Source organism: Motacilla alba, chromosome 5 (assembly GCF_015832195.1).
Source record: "Motacilla alba alba isolate MOTALB_02 chromosome 5, Motacilla_alba_V1.0_pri, whole genome shotgun sequence".
Lineage (NCBI taxonomy): Eukaryota > Metazoa > Chordata > Aves > Passeriformes > Motacillidae > Motacilla > Motacilla alba.
In genome coordinates, this window is record NC_052020.1 from 38691282 (window position 1) to 38707063 (window position 15782).

Consider the following 15782-nt stretch of genomic DNA (forward strand, 5'->3'; position numbering starts at 1 on the left):
GTGTCTCACAGGGTTTTTACGAAAACAACATCAAATATTTCAGTCAGGACATTTTTAACGATGAACATCATCAGAAATCTGGGGAGTCCCAAGGTCCCAAGAACTGACTCCAGACCAACCTTTCTGTCCTCACCTCTCATTGAATGGCTTCAGTTCACCAGGTACCAAAATCTCCAAAGAAACTGGCCATTTGGAAAAATAGGGAGTTTCAGAATGGAGGGTAAAAACTGCTAGCTGAGAAGAACTAAGCTTCCATAATGAAGACAGACTTTGGTAAGCCTTGATAAAATACCACAGGGCAAAGAAACTGAAGGCACTTCAAATCAGAAAGTTATACATAGCGCATCGGGTAACAGTAACACAAATTCCTCCACACAGACTGATCTTTTCTGGTCAGCTGGCAGTGTGAAGTAACAAACAGGGCAATGGAGAAAAAACTTCAACAAAATCTACCAAATGAGCAGAAGATTGGACAACTCTTGATGGTCTTGCTAATAGCTTGTCAGAGAGAAGCAATAAACTGAACAAATTTCTATAAATGTGCAACACCTCCAGGAAGGTGGAGGAGAACTAAAATGGGAAGACTCACATTCCCAGCATCAGCTTCTGGTACCAGAGAATGGACAGTCTTCATCTAGATCTCAAGAAGAAATATAAAAATCACCTGTGATATAGTAAAACAAAATATTACTCTACGTCCTCAGATTTAGGCCAATCAATTCAAACTACCATGACGGTGCAAGATACAAAAGCATAGAAAATTAATCTGAGTTTTGAAAGGCATACTACTTCAAAAGACAAAGTAATACCAGTCTTCAGCTGAATTCATGTCCAAAAAAGTATTTCTAAAGAAAATTTATTGAGACTAAAAGCAACAGTCATGTGATATAAATCTGACCAAGGCTAAACTTTTACCCTTGGAGCTCTCTAAAACAGAAGACATCTTTAAAGAAAAAAAAAATAGACAGCTAGTGTCTTCTAAAGCCATTTAACTAGAAAGCCAGACTGCTATTAAAAAACTGGATTAATTAAATCCTGGCAACCTGGGATTGCTCATAAACCTGGCTGATAGAGTAGAGGTTGAAAAAGAAGATGCTGTTGTAATTGAAAGGATGAGTAACGCTGAACAAAAAATTGCTGCTACTAAAACTAGTTAGGAGAAGAAAAAAGAAAGATTCTGAACATAAGAGTCAAAATCCAGAAATACAATAGCAATTATATTCTAACAAAAAGGATTTCACTAGTATTTTTATTGGACAATTTTCTTTGAAAATATATTTAGTAAAACTAACAATTAACCCTGTCAAAAAAAGTCTAAGCATTTATGTTTGGTCAAAAAACCCAAATGAAAATAGAAGTGACACTAGGACTAGTACACTTGAATACTGCACAGAAGAATGAGAAGTTGAAAGGAATCTGACCAATGTAAGATACTATTAAATATAAAAAAGGTGCAGAAAAACCAAAACCAGGAAAATATTGTATGATAAACATATTTACCAAACCCATTAATTACATTTTAACAATTCTATTTAAATTAAAACAAGATGTTGAGCAACTCTTAGAGTATCTCTGTGATGGAAGCAAACTGCTGCAGCAGCACCAGCAATTTGAAAAGATTCATAGGGAAATCACAGCTTACTCAACTAAAGACAATGCTATGTGGAGGGAACAGGTCATTGTGTCTGCACAAAAGGGGCACAATTTGGACACTGAGCAGGAAAAATATACAGAAAAAAGGAATGTTCTTCGAGAGCTGCCAGAGCTTTTGTCTGCTACAACAATTAAGTGCGCTGCCCAAACTGCAGCTAAAGTTACTAGAGTAATGTTTCACTAACAATGATTTAGCAAGAACAGAATATCCTTTATTGGCAAAAATAAAACCACAACAGATGGAACACTGTCTCCTTCTGCTGATTTAAAATGAAGGGGTAGTGAGCCTAACTCATACCAGTTATGGATTGTTTTATGATATTTTGAGGATCTGACAACACAAGTTGAGTTAATATAATGGTAACAGTTTCAGAGCAAATAACTTGTCTTGAACTACTGGGCTACTTCTGATGTGTGTCTTTGGCCAGTATGGTCTTGAAGCATATGTTTAAATTTAACAATCTGTAACTTTTTTTCTTTGTGGGTAAGCATGCTGTGGGTTTTTTACAAGCAGTATTTTTTTGGCTTCAGGCATTTACTCCAAATCACTAAAACTGAGGCAGCCAGGTGCCTTCAGTCATTCTTCTACATGGACATGCCTGTGGTTTCTTGTATTTTGCAGGGAAGCTTGGTATCTTGGAATTTGTTAATCTTTAATCCTACATGGTATTTTTAACTGTTCTCGCTCTAGAGTTTACCCCACTTGTATTTGGATATAAAAAGAGACCTACTAATCCTGACCAGGGAATCTACAAACTAACTATTAAAACCAAACATATTTTTTCCTGAACACTTATTTTTAATTACTTTCCTACAATGGAAGTTTTGCTTAAAGCTCTATCATTCAAATTCTGAGATCATTATTTGTATAGTGTTTCTTATGTCATACATATGTAGCCCACTTACTCTAGTGGTGGGCTTTAAGTTGAGGAAAATAAAAAGAACAAAAAAAATTAAAATCTCTGTAGAAGTTAATATCTTATAGGAGTAAGTAGAATCCTCTAAAAGTAACCATGGTTTCCCTTCACAATTATGTGCAGGAGTAGGCAGAAGAAAGCTACTAGAAGAAACATCAGAGAAGGAGCATGAAATGTATGTAGCTGATGACAGTGACCAAGATTCAAAAGCAACAGCCATGGCTTCAGTAAATTCTGAAACAAAAATGGACAGTTCAGGACCTGCCTCTGAAGCTGATGTCAAAACGTCTGTCTCTGATGCCATCCAGAACTATGTTCCAAGTAATGGTAAGTGCTAAGTTTTGTAACTTTAAGGAAAATAAATTTGCAATCTTAAAAAAAAGCAAACCAAAACCCAATTAATCCAGTTGGAATTATGTGAAGTTGACAAAAGTTATGTAAATTACTCTTGTTTTATTCCTTATGATCAAACCAGAAGGAGGCTGGATACATCAGATACTTCTGTGCTTGAATGCTCTTGAGATCAAAGAAACAATAAAATCTGCATCGTCGGCAGTGGTGATTATCATCAAAACGGTAAGAATTCTTTCCGTGATATAACATTGACATTAGTGCAAATGTAAGCCAGCTACAAGTTATGTTCTGCAAACTCCTAAAATTTTTTTTAAAAATCCTTTTAAATAAATCCTCTGCAGTTCCCTGCTTCCAGGGTTGTCTGATGCCAAATGAGACAGAGCACAAGAAAATGTTAGCTCAGCTGCTCATCATCTGTCTCTTTGCACTGCAGAATCTGATGAACTTAGAGTGTGAGGATTTGGGGTTTTGTTTTGTGGGCTTTTTCAATGGCCAGGAAACACCTGAGTGGTGTTTTTAACTTTTTCTTTGGTTTTGTTTCTTTTTTATTTTTTTATAATGAAACTAATAGCTCCCTCTAGTTCTCAGAACAGTACTCATTTAATTTGCATGGACTTAAAAAACTTGGCTTATGATGAGTAAAATAACCAGACAAGTTCCTGTGTTTTTAAAGAGTATTTTCAAAGCCTTGATTCCCAAATCCTCCCCTCATTTGTAATTGCATTAAAGATACATTTCTATGCAATATATATATATATATAAAATAGAAAATGGGGTTATTATTGCTATGGGGGTGTCTCAAACATCAAAATGTAGTGCAGAGTGAAGGTGAACCTTAAGAGGCGCAACTGCACAAGAAGCAACGCTGCCAGAGCACCATGAGAAAAGGCAGCTGTTCCTGCACTGTCCCCTCTAAATAAAAGAGTAGTGGCCAGTGAAGTGCCACTTGGTAAACTTCACTTCCGTGCTTCGGTTGAACGTCGTTTAGATGGGGTCATTGAAGTTTAAGAACCACATAAATTTATTTCTGATTTCCAGTGTACGTACATAGAATACGGTTAAATTGTAGTTTAGCATGACGAAAACTGAGGGGCCTCGTGGCTGACTGCAACTCACTGACAGTTCACTGCTACGGCCAAACTCGTTCTTGTATTGTTTGATACAGCTAAAAAAGCTAAAAAAGGCACTTCCCCCTGCCACCTATCCTGGTCCCTTAGGTGCTTTGCAGTCCAGTCACTCACCTTGCTGTTGTAGAAGTCGCTAGCACTCGTGGGTTTTGTGTTTTGGTGGGGGTTTTTTGTTGGTTTTTGTTTGTTTGTTTGTTTTGGTTTGGTTTTTTGTGGTTTTTTGTTTGTTTTGGGTTTTTTGTTGTTTGTTTTTTTGGTTTTTTTTGTTTTGTTTTGTTTTTTGTTTTTGTTTTTTTTGTGTGTGTGTGTGTGTTTTGGGTTTTTTTTAAGTAGTTAGCGGCATTGCATCTCCCCTCACATGTGGCACCAGCAGCCGGGCAGGGGCACTTTTAGCACAGGCACTGGCCGAGCTCGGGCCCGCCCAGCCCTGCGCAGCCGGCACCCACCTGCGGCCCGGCCCGGCCCGGCCCGGCGCTCCCCGCCCCGCGGGCACTGCCGGCCCCGCCGCCCGGGCCGGGACACGCGCGGCGGGCGGCCCGCCGGGAGCCGGGCCTTGCCGGGGAGTTTTGCTGCCGTGCCACCGCTGCCGCCCGGGCGGGCATGGAGGCGGCGGCGGCCAGCGCCGCACGGGAGGTGAGTTTCTCCGAGCGTAACTTTAGGGACGAACAGGAGCAGGTTCCGCGGGGCCACGTCCGTGCCGGAGGACGGTGGGCGCTCGCCGAGGGCAGCTGCCGGTCGCTCCGGCGGGCGGCCCCCGTGCCCAGGGCAGGGTGTACCGGCAGCAGCGGGCAGAGCCGGGCCCCGGCCGCTGCCACCTGTGCCGCGCCCCCCTCCCCCCCCCCCGCCACCCGCCACCCGCCACCCGCCACCCGCCACCCGCGGCAGCAGTGGTTCCTCCCCGCCCCCCCGGCGGGCAGTGGTACGGGCCGGTTGTCAGGCGGCGGACCGGAAGGGGCGCGCGCCGCCCGCGGGAAGATGGCGGCGGGCGGGCGCGGGGGACCCGGGGCCGGCGGCGGCACCGGCACGGCCGGGCTGTGGCCGGGGCTGCACGACAGCGCCCGCCGCTACTGCGGGCTGGCCTGGGAAGGGCTGCGCTGGGTGAGTGACCGAGTGGCGGAGCGATGCGGGGCTCGGCGCAGCCCCCGCGAGGGCCGGGGTCTTGTGCAGCGCTGCTGGCGAGGGGCTCGGGCAGGGGAGAAATCGAAATGAAGGCTTGAGTGCACAGTACCGTGTTCTCAGGCACGGGTCACGTGTAGTAAATTTGAGCCACATGGAGCATGTCGTATCTTTGGGCAAATAGATCCGTTTACAAATGAAACGCGAGTGTATCGATGTGTTTAAAATGTGTTAAATCACCGGCGTGTTCAGTATGTTATTTTAGCATGACGTTGGTTGAACAGGTTTTTCTACCAAACAAGTTTTCTACCAGATATTAAGAAGTACTTACCATTGTTGATTCTTCCAGCAGTGAAATGTAACACAACTCAAAGGAGAATTTTCCATAGTAAATTCTCAGCACCTGAAGAGGCCAACAAAAAGGCTGGAGAGGCTCTTTTTACAAGGGCATGTAGTGATAGGGTGAGGGGGGATGGCTTTAAACTGGAGAGGATGAGTTCAGGTTAGATAAGAGAATGAAATTCTTCGCTGTGGGGGTGATGAGGCGCTGGAGCAAGCTGTCCAGAGAAGCTGTGGATGCCCCATCTCTTGAAGTGTTCATGGGCAGGTTGGATGGGGCTTTGGGGAAGTAGGACCAGTGGAAAGTGTTCTTACCAGTGGCAGAGGGATTGAAACTAGATCTTTTAGATCCCTTTCAACCTTGATCATTCTGTTATAATTGATAATCTCAAAAAGAAAAGGTTTCAGACCTTTATCTGTTGATTTTCATGTCTTGTTGGAACTTCTTTCTTTTTTCTTTTTTTTTTCTTCACCTGGTAAATCTGTCATTTAAAAATCAAATGCTTCTGTTAACCATTTTCTCAAAGTTTTGGAAAACAAATAGATATACAAGCCTTGGAAGTAAACAATGTCAACATGTAATGTCTGTTTCTGTGAATAATATTAGCCTCTTTTCCTTTAGCTGAAGCTTTTTACTTTACTTTTCAGGCTGTGGCTTCACTGCCTGAAGATATGAGACCTGGGCCTGATCTGTATGGTTTCCCGTGGGAAATAGTTATCTGTGCTGGCATTGTTGGAGCCTTGACAATTCTCTTGTTCCTGTACAGAAGTTATCAATCAGTAAGTGTTGTGGTCTGACCCCAGACATCAACTAAGCACCACACAGCCACTCTCTCACTCTCTCTGTCACGTTGGAAAGAGGGGGAGAATCAGAGGACTAAAACTTGTGGGTTTAGATGAAGACAGTTCAATAGGAAAAGCAAAAGCAGTGCATGCAGCAAAGCAAAACAGAGAATTGATTCACTGCTTCCCATGGGCAGGCAGGTGTTCAGCTGTCTCCAAGAAAGCAGGGCTCCATCACGTGTAGCAGTTATCTAGAAGACAAACTCCATCTCTCCACACACCCCCCCTTCCTCCTCCCTCACCTCAGCTTTATGTGCTGAGCGTGATGTCAACATGGTGTGGGTTATCCCTCTGGTCGGTGAAGAAAATTAACTCTATTCCAGACAAAACCAGCACAGAAAGTGTTCAAGTTACTTGCAGATACAGAGTGCATTAATAGTTTGCAATGAATTTGTTATCCTTCCTGTTCAAGATAGATAATGCTTCAGAGTTTTAAATCTATTGTGATTGAATTTAGGATCTCTCTAAAAGAGAAGTTGAAAAGTCTGTTTTGTCAAGATAAAAAGTGTTTGGGTATGTAGTGAGTGACTGTTGAAAGAGGAAATGCAATGAAACTTGCTACAGGCTTCCTCTTTTCTTTTTAATTTCTGCACCAGACTTTCAAAGTCAGCCCTTAAATTATTTTCACAGGATACAGATGTCTTCCCTAGGCGTTTGTATTGCTGTGTGCATTGATATCTCTGTGACTTGCCTGGCCATAGCCAGAGCATCTCAGGTCTTTCAAGCAAAAGCAATCCATATGGTTTCCTATCAAGGGAGGCATTTTAAAACTGTTTGGACAGTGATGCCTGGATTCTGTTTGTTGCAACACTGGAACACTGAACCAATTTAACTGCATGCTCTTTGTGAGACCAATTTAACTGCATGCTCTAATCTGATGACTTTGAGAATTGCAGTACTGAAACCTTTCAATGCACAAATCAGATCATATTTTTGAGGTAATGCCTATCTTCTCTTGAGAGTAAGTAAAGATCTGAATAGTAAAAGTTGCTTACCATACTTTCCCTGCTATGGAAATGGGGTCAGTATCTGTAATTCAGTATTCCAAACTTCTTCCCATTTTTCACATACTCTCATACAGTCAATGTGATTTGGGTGGTGAGTGTAATGATACTCATGTCTCAAGACTGGTTCCGTAGCTGTTTAGTTTTTCAGATACGAGCAACTGCGTTTTTAGGGTTTTAGCATCAACTAACCTTCTCTGTAAGGGGATCAGTCTTTGTGTAAATTAACGTAACTATAATTTGGTCATACCTTTTGTTCTCTAGAGACATCCCTCTAGATGATACAAAAGGCATTTGAGCTGAAATCATGCAAGCAGCTAACCTGGTGTTGTTTTCCTTCTGCACATGCCACTTAAGGCAGGAGATACTGCAGAAGTTATTGATAGCTTTTTCAGTCATCCATACTTAGAACTGCACTGACTGCTCCTTGAAGAACTGATGGTTACTGAAACGTAATGGAGTCACTAACTAGCCATTGGGTATGATAGGATAAAAGTATACTTGCAACTTTCTTACCCTTTTTTCATTATTTGGGCTGCTTGGCTTTAAATTAGTAGGAAATAGGGAAGATCTGAGGGCCCCATTGTTACATTAGGCACATGACCCAGGCTCAGCCCTGAGAGAAATGCTGTGTTGTAACAGTTCTGTGGGTTCACCCAAGGTACAGGCTGTTTGTGACAGATTTTGCCATTTGTTAGATTTTGATTCTAGGGCACTAGACCCCACGTGGCAGCTGCTCGCTTGGCACTTGAAGCATGCCCATCAGGTAGTACCTTACTGCAGCTTTAGCTGTTGTGTGTTGTAATACGTGGGAGATCTTTCCCAATAGGAAATCTGAGCTCATGTGTGGAGATTCCCCCTCCCTTCCCCGTCCTACTCCTCTGACTGTGTGTCAGTCAGGCAGTTGTGCTTATGTGCTGAATATCCAGTGTGTTATTAAAGTGGTCCAGGTGAAAACTAATCTCCTTTCCCCTCTTTGTCTGATAAGAGTGGGAGAAAGATGAGGCAAACACACCGACATGAAGGGAGTAAGAGCAGCAGACATGATTGTGTGTTTTTAATAGGAGCCATATTTATATTCCTTTTTTAAGTTCCATGGTTAAACTTGGCATGGAATCACAGCTTAAAAGATTAGTTTTCAGATATTGTGTGAGAGTAATTGATCAGACATTTTCAATATTTACTCTCTTTTTTTTTCCAGGTTAGAAGTCGACTTTATGTAGGTAAGCTTATTTTTGATACTTCATTCTTCATATTTCTCTGGGATATAACTTTATTCTTTCTTTTTTCACCTTTGATTATCTGGATGATGCAACATTTGCTTGTCTTTCACCTTTTAGGAAGGGAAAAAAAGCTTGCCAATAAAATTGCTGAACTAGTTGAAGAAAAATGCAAAATTCTTGAAAAACTCAGTCTTTGCAAAAAAGAGGTAATGGTCTTAATTTATTGCTTTCAGATATGTCATAGAAATGGATTCTATCAAGTGAAGTATTAACGTTTCTAAAAGTAAGATGTTTTAGAGCTTTCAAAGGGATTCTTCAAATGCTTTTTTCTGTCAGTGTCTTTAAGAGCAATTAAGGTGTAAGTAAGTTCTGACTTTGAACTCTCTCTACAATATATTTCACCGGAAGCAAATTCAAAATGTCTTTTTTTTTGTTTACATCACTGGGATTGTGTAGTAGGGTTAAGTCTTTCCTGATTTCCAGCAAGGTGCATTTGTGAATATTTAGATGATGTCTGTGTTTCAGACTAGAGCCTCACAAGTTAATGCTAGTATTTAGTCAATTATTTACTATATGCTGACATAAAGTAATTCCTTTTCAGTTTGAAGATTTACAGTTGTCTCTGAAGGATGGTAACACTACGAAAGAATCAACAGACACATCTTTTTTTGAGGTAAAAAGGGTTAATGGAAATTGTTACTTCTACAATATAAGGCAGGATTTTAGGAAAAATGTGGCCCGTATTAAAAAACACCCAAACAAACTAAGTAAAAATAAAGCAAAAAAAGTCAGACAAACCCAAAAACTCCAAAGCAATACTTTTAATTGGGTTACTGAAAATTACTTTAAATCATAGCATCTAAATTAAGAGAAGCCTTTTCTAACAATTGCATTGAGGGTGAGTAATACTAGAACAAATGGCATATTGGACAATATTTAAGAAATAAATTGTTCCCATTTCCAGGAGAGAGGGTAGTGCATGAATTTTTTTTTTTTTCTCACATCTTACCTAATTCAAATAATTTCCACAATCTACAGGTGCACAGTTTTAAAGAAAAATTCCCACTACATTGTGTATATCTCCCAAACGGAGAATAAATTTGTAAAAGAGTTCTGGATAAGTGAATCAAATACCTAATAGGCTCTATAAAATTAGTGTTAAAAAAAAGCAAGTAGGTTTATTTCTTTTTGCACCTCAAAGCCTACAGAGCTAATTCTTACAGCTTTTGTTCATGCAGGAGTCTCTAGAGCATTTGAGTGAAATACTTTGCTGTCATATTTAAAATATACTTGTTGTCTTCATATGTAATTAATATCAAATGTTTTATTAACTCACAAACCAACTTGACTTAGGAAATGCATGAAAAGCTGAACAAGTCAAACTTGAAACTCAACGAGGAAATAGAGAATCTAGAAAAAGAACTGGAAGAAGAAAAATCTAAGCAGTCGGAAAATGATGCCTTGGTAAGAGTAAATCGAATCCTGTCTTTGTTTCTTTTAGTTTAAAAAAATTCTCACAGAAAAAAAATCTCTGCAGATAAGACAAACTATTTTCTTTGTGTGTTCTGAAATAAAAACTACATTTTTTACTTTGTCTTCCCTGTAACATTAGAAAAATGATAAAGGAAAATACTCAAAAGAAGAAAAGCTGGTTTTGTTGCAACATGTTTTTACACACATTTTTACTGACTCAGCAGTAGAACTTTCTCAGTTTGAAAATAAAAGTAGTTTTATCAATTGTCTAGATATTGTCAGTCAAATATTTGAAAGAAGCTGTATGACAACTAATAATTTTCAGGTGGCTGAAATTCAGGAGAAAGTGGAGTCTTTAGAGAATGAAGAAAAATCTATCCAGTCACAAATTGATGAGGTATGTCTAACCTTTATATTTTCTGTTTTCAAATCTTTGCAATCTCTGTATTCCCCATGTAGTCACTGTTTTAATTTTTTTTTTCTGTTAGGGGTGCAGAGATCATATGCTGCGTAAACCAAAAGAGTTTGTAAAGCCTAGTACTTTGGTGTGGCTTGATTCAGCAACTTTTAATTTCCTATAGTGATTGGCATTTATTGAGGTGTAGTTACCTTGTCTTTTTTTTGCTTTCTTACTCCTCAATGATACATAGTATTGCAAAACTACAGTCAGCAAAAACTGTTGAAATTGTAGAGAAAAAGTGAGAATATGTATGTAGCACAGCCAGAAAACCTAAGATAAATCCAGTAATACCATCATGACCCCACCTATATCTTCACCAATACCGTTTAAACAACAGACTTTTTAATTTCACTTAGGCCAAGTCCACCCTAAAAGTATATCAGATTAATACTGAGAGACTCAAGACATCTGTTCAAGATGCAGTAGATGAAAACAGCCATCTCCAAGAAAGTGAGAAACAGGTAGGTTCTTCCTAGTTATCCTTAGAAATACTGTGTTTTCCTATTGTACTAATAAATATGATTTCTCCAAAGAACTCATCCTCAACAAGTTTACTAATAACCTTCTGTTTGTTTTAGTGAATGGAATGAGGAAGAGGACATGTTTTTTAAAACAATTTTATGTTTGTCTAAAATAATTCTGTTTTAAAAGAAATGCAGTAGTTACAGTTTGTGGGGAATCATGCATGGAGCTCAGTGAAAGGTGAGCATGTGGTAATGTAAGTCTAGCAAGAGCTTTGCTGAGACCTGTTGGAAAGCAGAAATACCTGAACGAGCCCACTACTAGGATTCTCTACAGAGGCAGAGAGAAAATTCTTTTACTTGATCTAGAAAACCAAAGAAATTGAGGAATTGCAGAGTATTCAGAAGGCAGGAAAAAAATGTAGTCTAGTACCACTGTAGATGTATGAATTGAAAGCAACTGAACTAAACATAGAAGTCTTAATTTTCAACTCTTTGGCTAACTTTCTTGTAGTGTTACCTCTGTTAGTTTTTAGTGGTGGGTGAGAGGTTTAAATCCCACTTATGTATAGACAATAGATGTAACAGGCTCAGTACTATTCATCCTCGATTCTTGGTTTTGTCGACAATCACACTGATCTGGTATTTCCCTTTTTAGCTTTTACAAGAAGCTGAAGGATGGGGTGAACGACTTAGTGAACTGAATGAACAAACAAAGATGTTTGAGTCTTCTAAAACAGATGTAGAAGAAGTTTTGAAAAATAAAGAGAGCCAAATCAAGGTAAATTATGACATTTGGGATTGAATCAAATTATTCAGACTGATGCTAATCATAGAGTTCCAAGAAAGCCTGACAACCTCTCTTTGTCTTAATATGCCTTACACTGTTCTGGGCTTTTGTTTGCTGTCTGTATTCTCTAATGTAATGTTTCTGGCCAAGCAAAAAAAGGTTGCTTAGCAGCACAATGGAGCTGTCTGATAAAGACAGCTAAGGAAAAACTTTTAGTTCTGATAGAGTATTGCCTTTCCTCCCTGTCCCCAGTTTGTAGTGTGGAACTTGAGTGTATATTCTTATAGTTGTGTACCTTACATACACAAGCCACACTAAAATCATGCTTGCTTAGAGCTGTCTGAAAATTCTTCACAAAGATGTGCCTGTTGACCTGCAGATATGTGCTTTGATGGAAGAAGTATTATCAGACATCTAGAATCTTGTATATGGGGCTGACTTAATCTACTAAGGGAACTAAATAAAGGACAGAAATCTTGGAAAGCAATTGTAATGATAACTACATTTTCGTTGCTTTTTTTTGTTTGTGAGATTTTTGTGTGCTTTTTCTTAGTCACTGACACAATATATACTGAACATGAAAGACTGGAGTTCAGCAATACGAGAAGATGGTGACACTGAAGACAACCACTGGGACACGGATATAAAGGGGGAAACAGAGAACGGAGAGCACTTAGGTATGGTTTCCCTATTTAAATCTTTAACAGATGTTTTAGAAATACAAAACTGACTAACTGCCAGGAAAGTTGCAAGATTAGCTTTATAGAAGTCAGATTTTTAAATCTCACCCAATGTCATTCATGTTGGACAGTTAACTGATGCTTGGACATCTCTGGAATAGCAGTCTATTCTCGTGTTCAGCACTGTGTGGCATACACACTGTCACAGAGCAATGCAAAGACTCAGTGGCCAGTCTCTCGCAGAATTCTGCAGTATGTGTCTGTATATTAAGCAGTGACTTTGTGGCATTTCTAGGTGGAAATCTTGATTTTATTTATTCTTCAGGCTCCTCCCAGCAGTAGTACTGAGGGTCCTTAGAGACTAATTTTTGCTTCCTTATCCTTACAGAGATGTTACTTGTTGCAGGCAGTGTGGTAGCAGTGTCATCTAAGGGTGTAGATGTGAGTCCCCTTAAACAGCAACACAGAAAAGCCCTTCTTCCTCCTCTTTCTTGCTGCAGCTTCGTTTTGTGCTGGTGCTTATGATACCATAGGGCACATGCCCATCGATCTTACAGCGTGTATTCAGCATCTCACTTTTAGCATGACCAGTCTGAGTCGTGATTGACTGGCAAACAAAACACTACAGTACTGGCATATCTTCTACTCACACCCCTGCTTTTTTTTTGCTCCTTTGTCCTCCAAGTATGCTGTGCCTGTTGTAGTATGTTGTCATTGCTCTTGTATAAAAAACCAAATAATAGCAGTAAGCTCTGTCACAAACCCTTTCATGCTTTTGATGTGATTTATTGTTCTATTCCTTCAAGCAGATGATGAGCAAAAACGAACTGTGAAGAAATTGATCTATGCTGCAAAGGTACGTGATTTTAAGAAACCTGTGGGTAGAAGAGGGGAAACTAACTAATATGTAATTATTCTGGTAATACTAGTATCAGAGTTCAGCATATTTTAATGTTTCATTAGGTATTTTTGCATGCAAACACTTTCTTGATCTTGTAATCTTATAATGTTCTCTTTTTTTTCAATTTTGATTGTAGTTAAATGCTTGTTTAAAGACCATGGAAGCAGAAAGAGACCAAATGTATTCAAAACTGTCTGATGAAAATAAAGCTAAAGAAGAACTTACGGGTAATTAAATTCTGTTTTGCCTTTAAGATGCTGCTTTGGTAAAATGGTGTTACAGGCTGCAAGTATTAATTCCAGTAAAAACTGAATTAAATTTACAGTAATAACGACTTGATTTTTAAAATTAATTTTTAAATTGCTTAGCTATTTTAAATACATGATTTTAGATGTGGAGCGATCAAAGTTGCAATTTGGTGGTACTCTGTTGGAATATTCTGTAACTATAAAGTTAGATATTGAATCTTAAAATACAAGAGCAAAGTGATGTTAATAAATACATAATACCTCCTTTACATAATTTCTGGACATGAAACAGTGGAGTTTTAATCTAAATTTTAAAACCATCTCTTAAAAGAATAGCTTAATTATAGTTAGTTTGTAATGGGTGCAAGCTCAATCCTTAAAATATAAAGTACTGCATTTAGAGAATTGAACTTAAAAACATCTTGCTCTGTTTCTTTTCCTCTGTTGTGTAGGACATACTGAATTAAACCTCATGAAATGAAAACAGCTCAAGTTCAAATTAAAACCTGTAATTAGCTATTGCTTTCATAATCACAGCTGGCAGAGTAGCCATCACTTGGGAATGTACAGCTTTGTTATTTGGCTGGTGAAATGCTCTGCCAGACTGTAGTTTTCAGTTTCTTAGCAGTCCTTTAAACATATTCCTTGTGCTAGTGAGCTCTCCAAATTGACTGTAGCTTTGTCCCGTGAAGATGTTCAAACTTACTTGAAGCTTTATTATATTTCTTGAAAAGAAGCACAGGAATACTAAGTAGGAAAAGAAACGGGACTTTGAATTCAGTTTGGAAAGATAAAGGTAGTTTGACAAATCTGAGTTACCCATTCAGGCTGTTGAGGAGGACCTTGTATAGGAAAATCTGCAAGAGCATATGGTGGTGCTAATTGTACTCCTTTAGTCACATAATTACAATGGTAAGAGCCCTAAATAAAAATATAGGTTCTGAATTACAAAACTGAGTTGTTTTCAAAGAAGTTATGTGGTTTGAAGCAAAGGCCTGATACACGCACAGGGCTGCACTTTGTGGCAGGTAGGGAGTATAATTGCTGGTTTCTCATTTTGTGTCATATATTGAAATATGTTAACTTTGTATCTTATGTTACTAAATCAACATAGGATCAAAGGTTTTTACAGATTTTTGCATACTAAAATATTGCCAGTGTGTTATCCCAATATAATTATCTCTAATTTTGACAGAACGCATAGAAAACCTCCAAAGCCAGCAAGCTTCCTTGCAGTCTGAAAACGAGCGTTTTGAAAGCGAAGTTCAAAAGCTTCAGCAGAAACTTAAAGTAATGACTGAGCTTTATCAAGAAAATGAAATGAAACTACACAGGTGCTGGTTCCTCTTCTTATCTTCAGTGCTTGCTGTTTGATTTGAATGTAGCTCTGATTCGGGAGGCTGAAAATTATTGAAAGTTTGAATACTGCTTTCCAGAATTTTCTGAATTGTGAAGACAGTTTATTACACTTTCATGTACACTTGTGTTTACAGTAGTTTATAGAAACTGTTTGCTTGAAGCAATTCATTTTAGGACTTCACCACAGGCAAGTACAGAAACAAAGAAGTAACAGATTTTTAATCTATTAAATAAGGCAATTAAAGTAGGACAGCGTGATTATTTTTTCTTTAATTGAATTACTATATGATGTAATACATGTGTCAGAGTTGCTGAAAGAAAATCAGTAGGTGCTTTAACTGTGAGATATATTTTATATAATAAAGAGAGCAAGGGATGTCGGAGGAATGACAAGATTTATATAAAACTAAACTTAAAACATAGGCAAGCTCTTGTTGGTAAGCAATATAGAATCTTTGTGAATCAGGCTTTCCTCACCAAGAAAACCAGAAGATGATTGTCTGCCTCACAGTCAGAATGTTAGTAGGGGTTATGAGCTAGTGATTGAAATCAGAAATATGTTTAGGACTAGAAATTAAAGTTGATTGGTCCAGGGCATATAGTAAACTTCAGGAGTGTGTCTGTGTGTGTGTGTGGCAGCAGGGTGCCTCACTTTACGAGATGATGGTAAAATTACAGTTTTACTAATCAGAAATTATTTCTTCAAAGGCAGCAAGAGAATCAGCACAAGACTAGATCCTGTAGTGAGCAGTGTGCAGGACCTTTTTGAAGTATTACTTTCAGTAATCTGCTCTGTAGCATTTATATACCTTTGTTGATATTTAGCATCTTTGA

At 38.9% G+C, this 15782-nt stretch overlaps 1 protein-coding gene across 3 annotated transcripts in view; it reads left to right on the forward strand.

Moving 5' to 3' along the window:
• The window catches only part of MIA2 (MIA SH3 domain ER export factor 2), a 33554-nt gene that overhangs the window by 5217 nt on the left and 12555 nt on the right, over positions 1 to 15782 (forward strand). Inside the window, exons 5-18 of one of the 3 annotated variants that reach the window (XM_038137541.1) lie at positions 2694 to 2897; positions 3046 to 3146; positions 6155 to 6286; positions 8555 to 8576; positions 8694 to 8782; positions 9178 to 9249; positions 9930 to 10040; positions 10375 to 10446; positions 10866 to 10970; positions 11629 to 11751; positions 12314 to 12437; positions 13247 to 13296; positions 13478 to 13568; positions 14785 to 14923. In XM_038137541.1, the coding sequence (XP_037993469.1) occupies positions 2694 to 2897; positions 3046 to 3146; positions 6155 to 6286; positions 8555 to 8576; positions 8694 to 8782; positions 9178 to 9249; positions 9930 to 10040; positions 10375 to 10446; positions 10866 to 10970; positions 11629 to 11751; positions 12314 to 12437; positions 13247 to 13296; positions 13478 to 13568; positions 14785 to 14923 (1435 nt within the window). Of the gene's footprint in view, positions 1 to 2693; positions 2898 to 3045; positions 3147 to 4994; positions 5150 to 6154; positions 6287 to 8554; positions 8577 to 8693; positions 8783 to 9177; positions 9250 to 9929; positions 10041 to 10374; positions 10447 to 10865; positions 10971 to 11628; positions 11752 to 12313; positions 12438 to 13246; positions 13297 to 13477; positions 13569 to 14784; positions 14924 to 15782 lie in introns of those variants that run through there. The other 2 variants (XM_038137542.1, XM_038137543.1) reach the window with 2 other exon arrangements.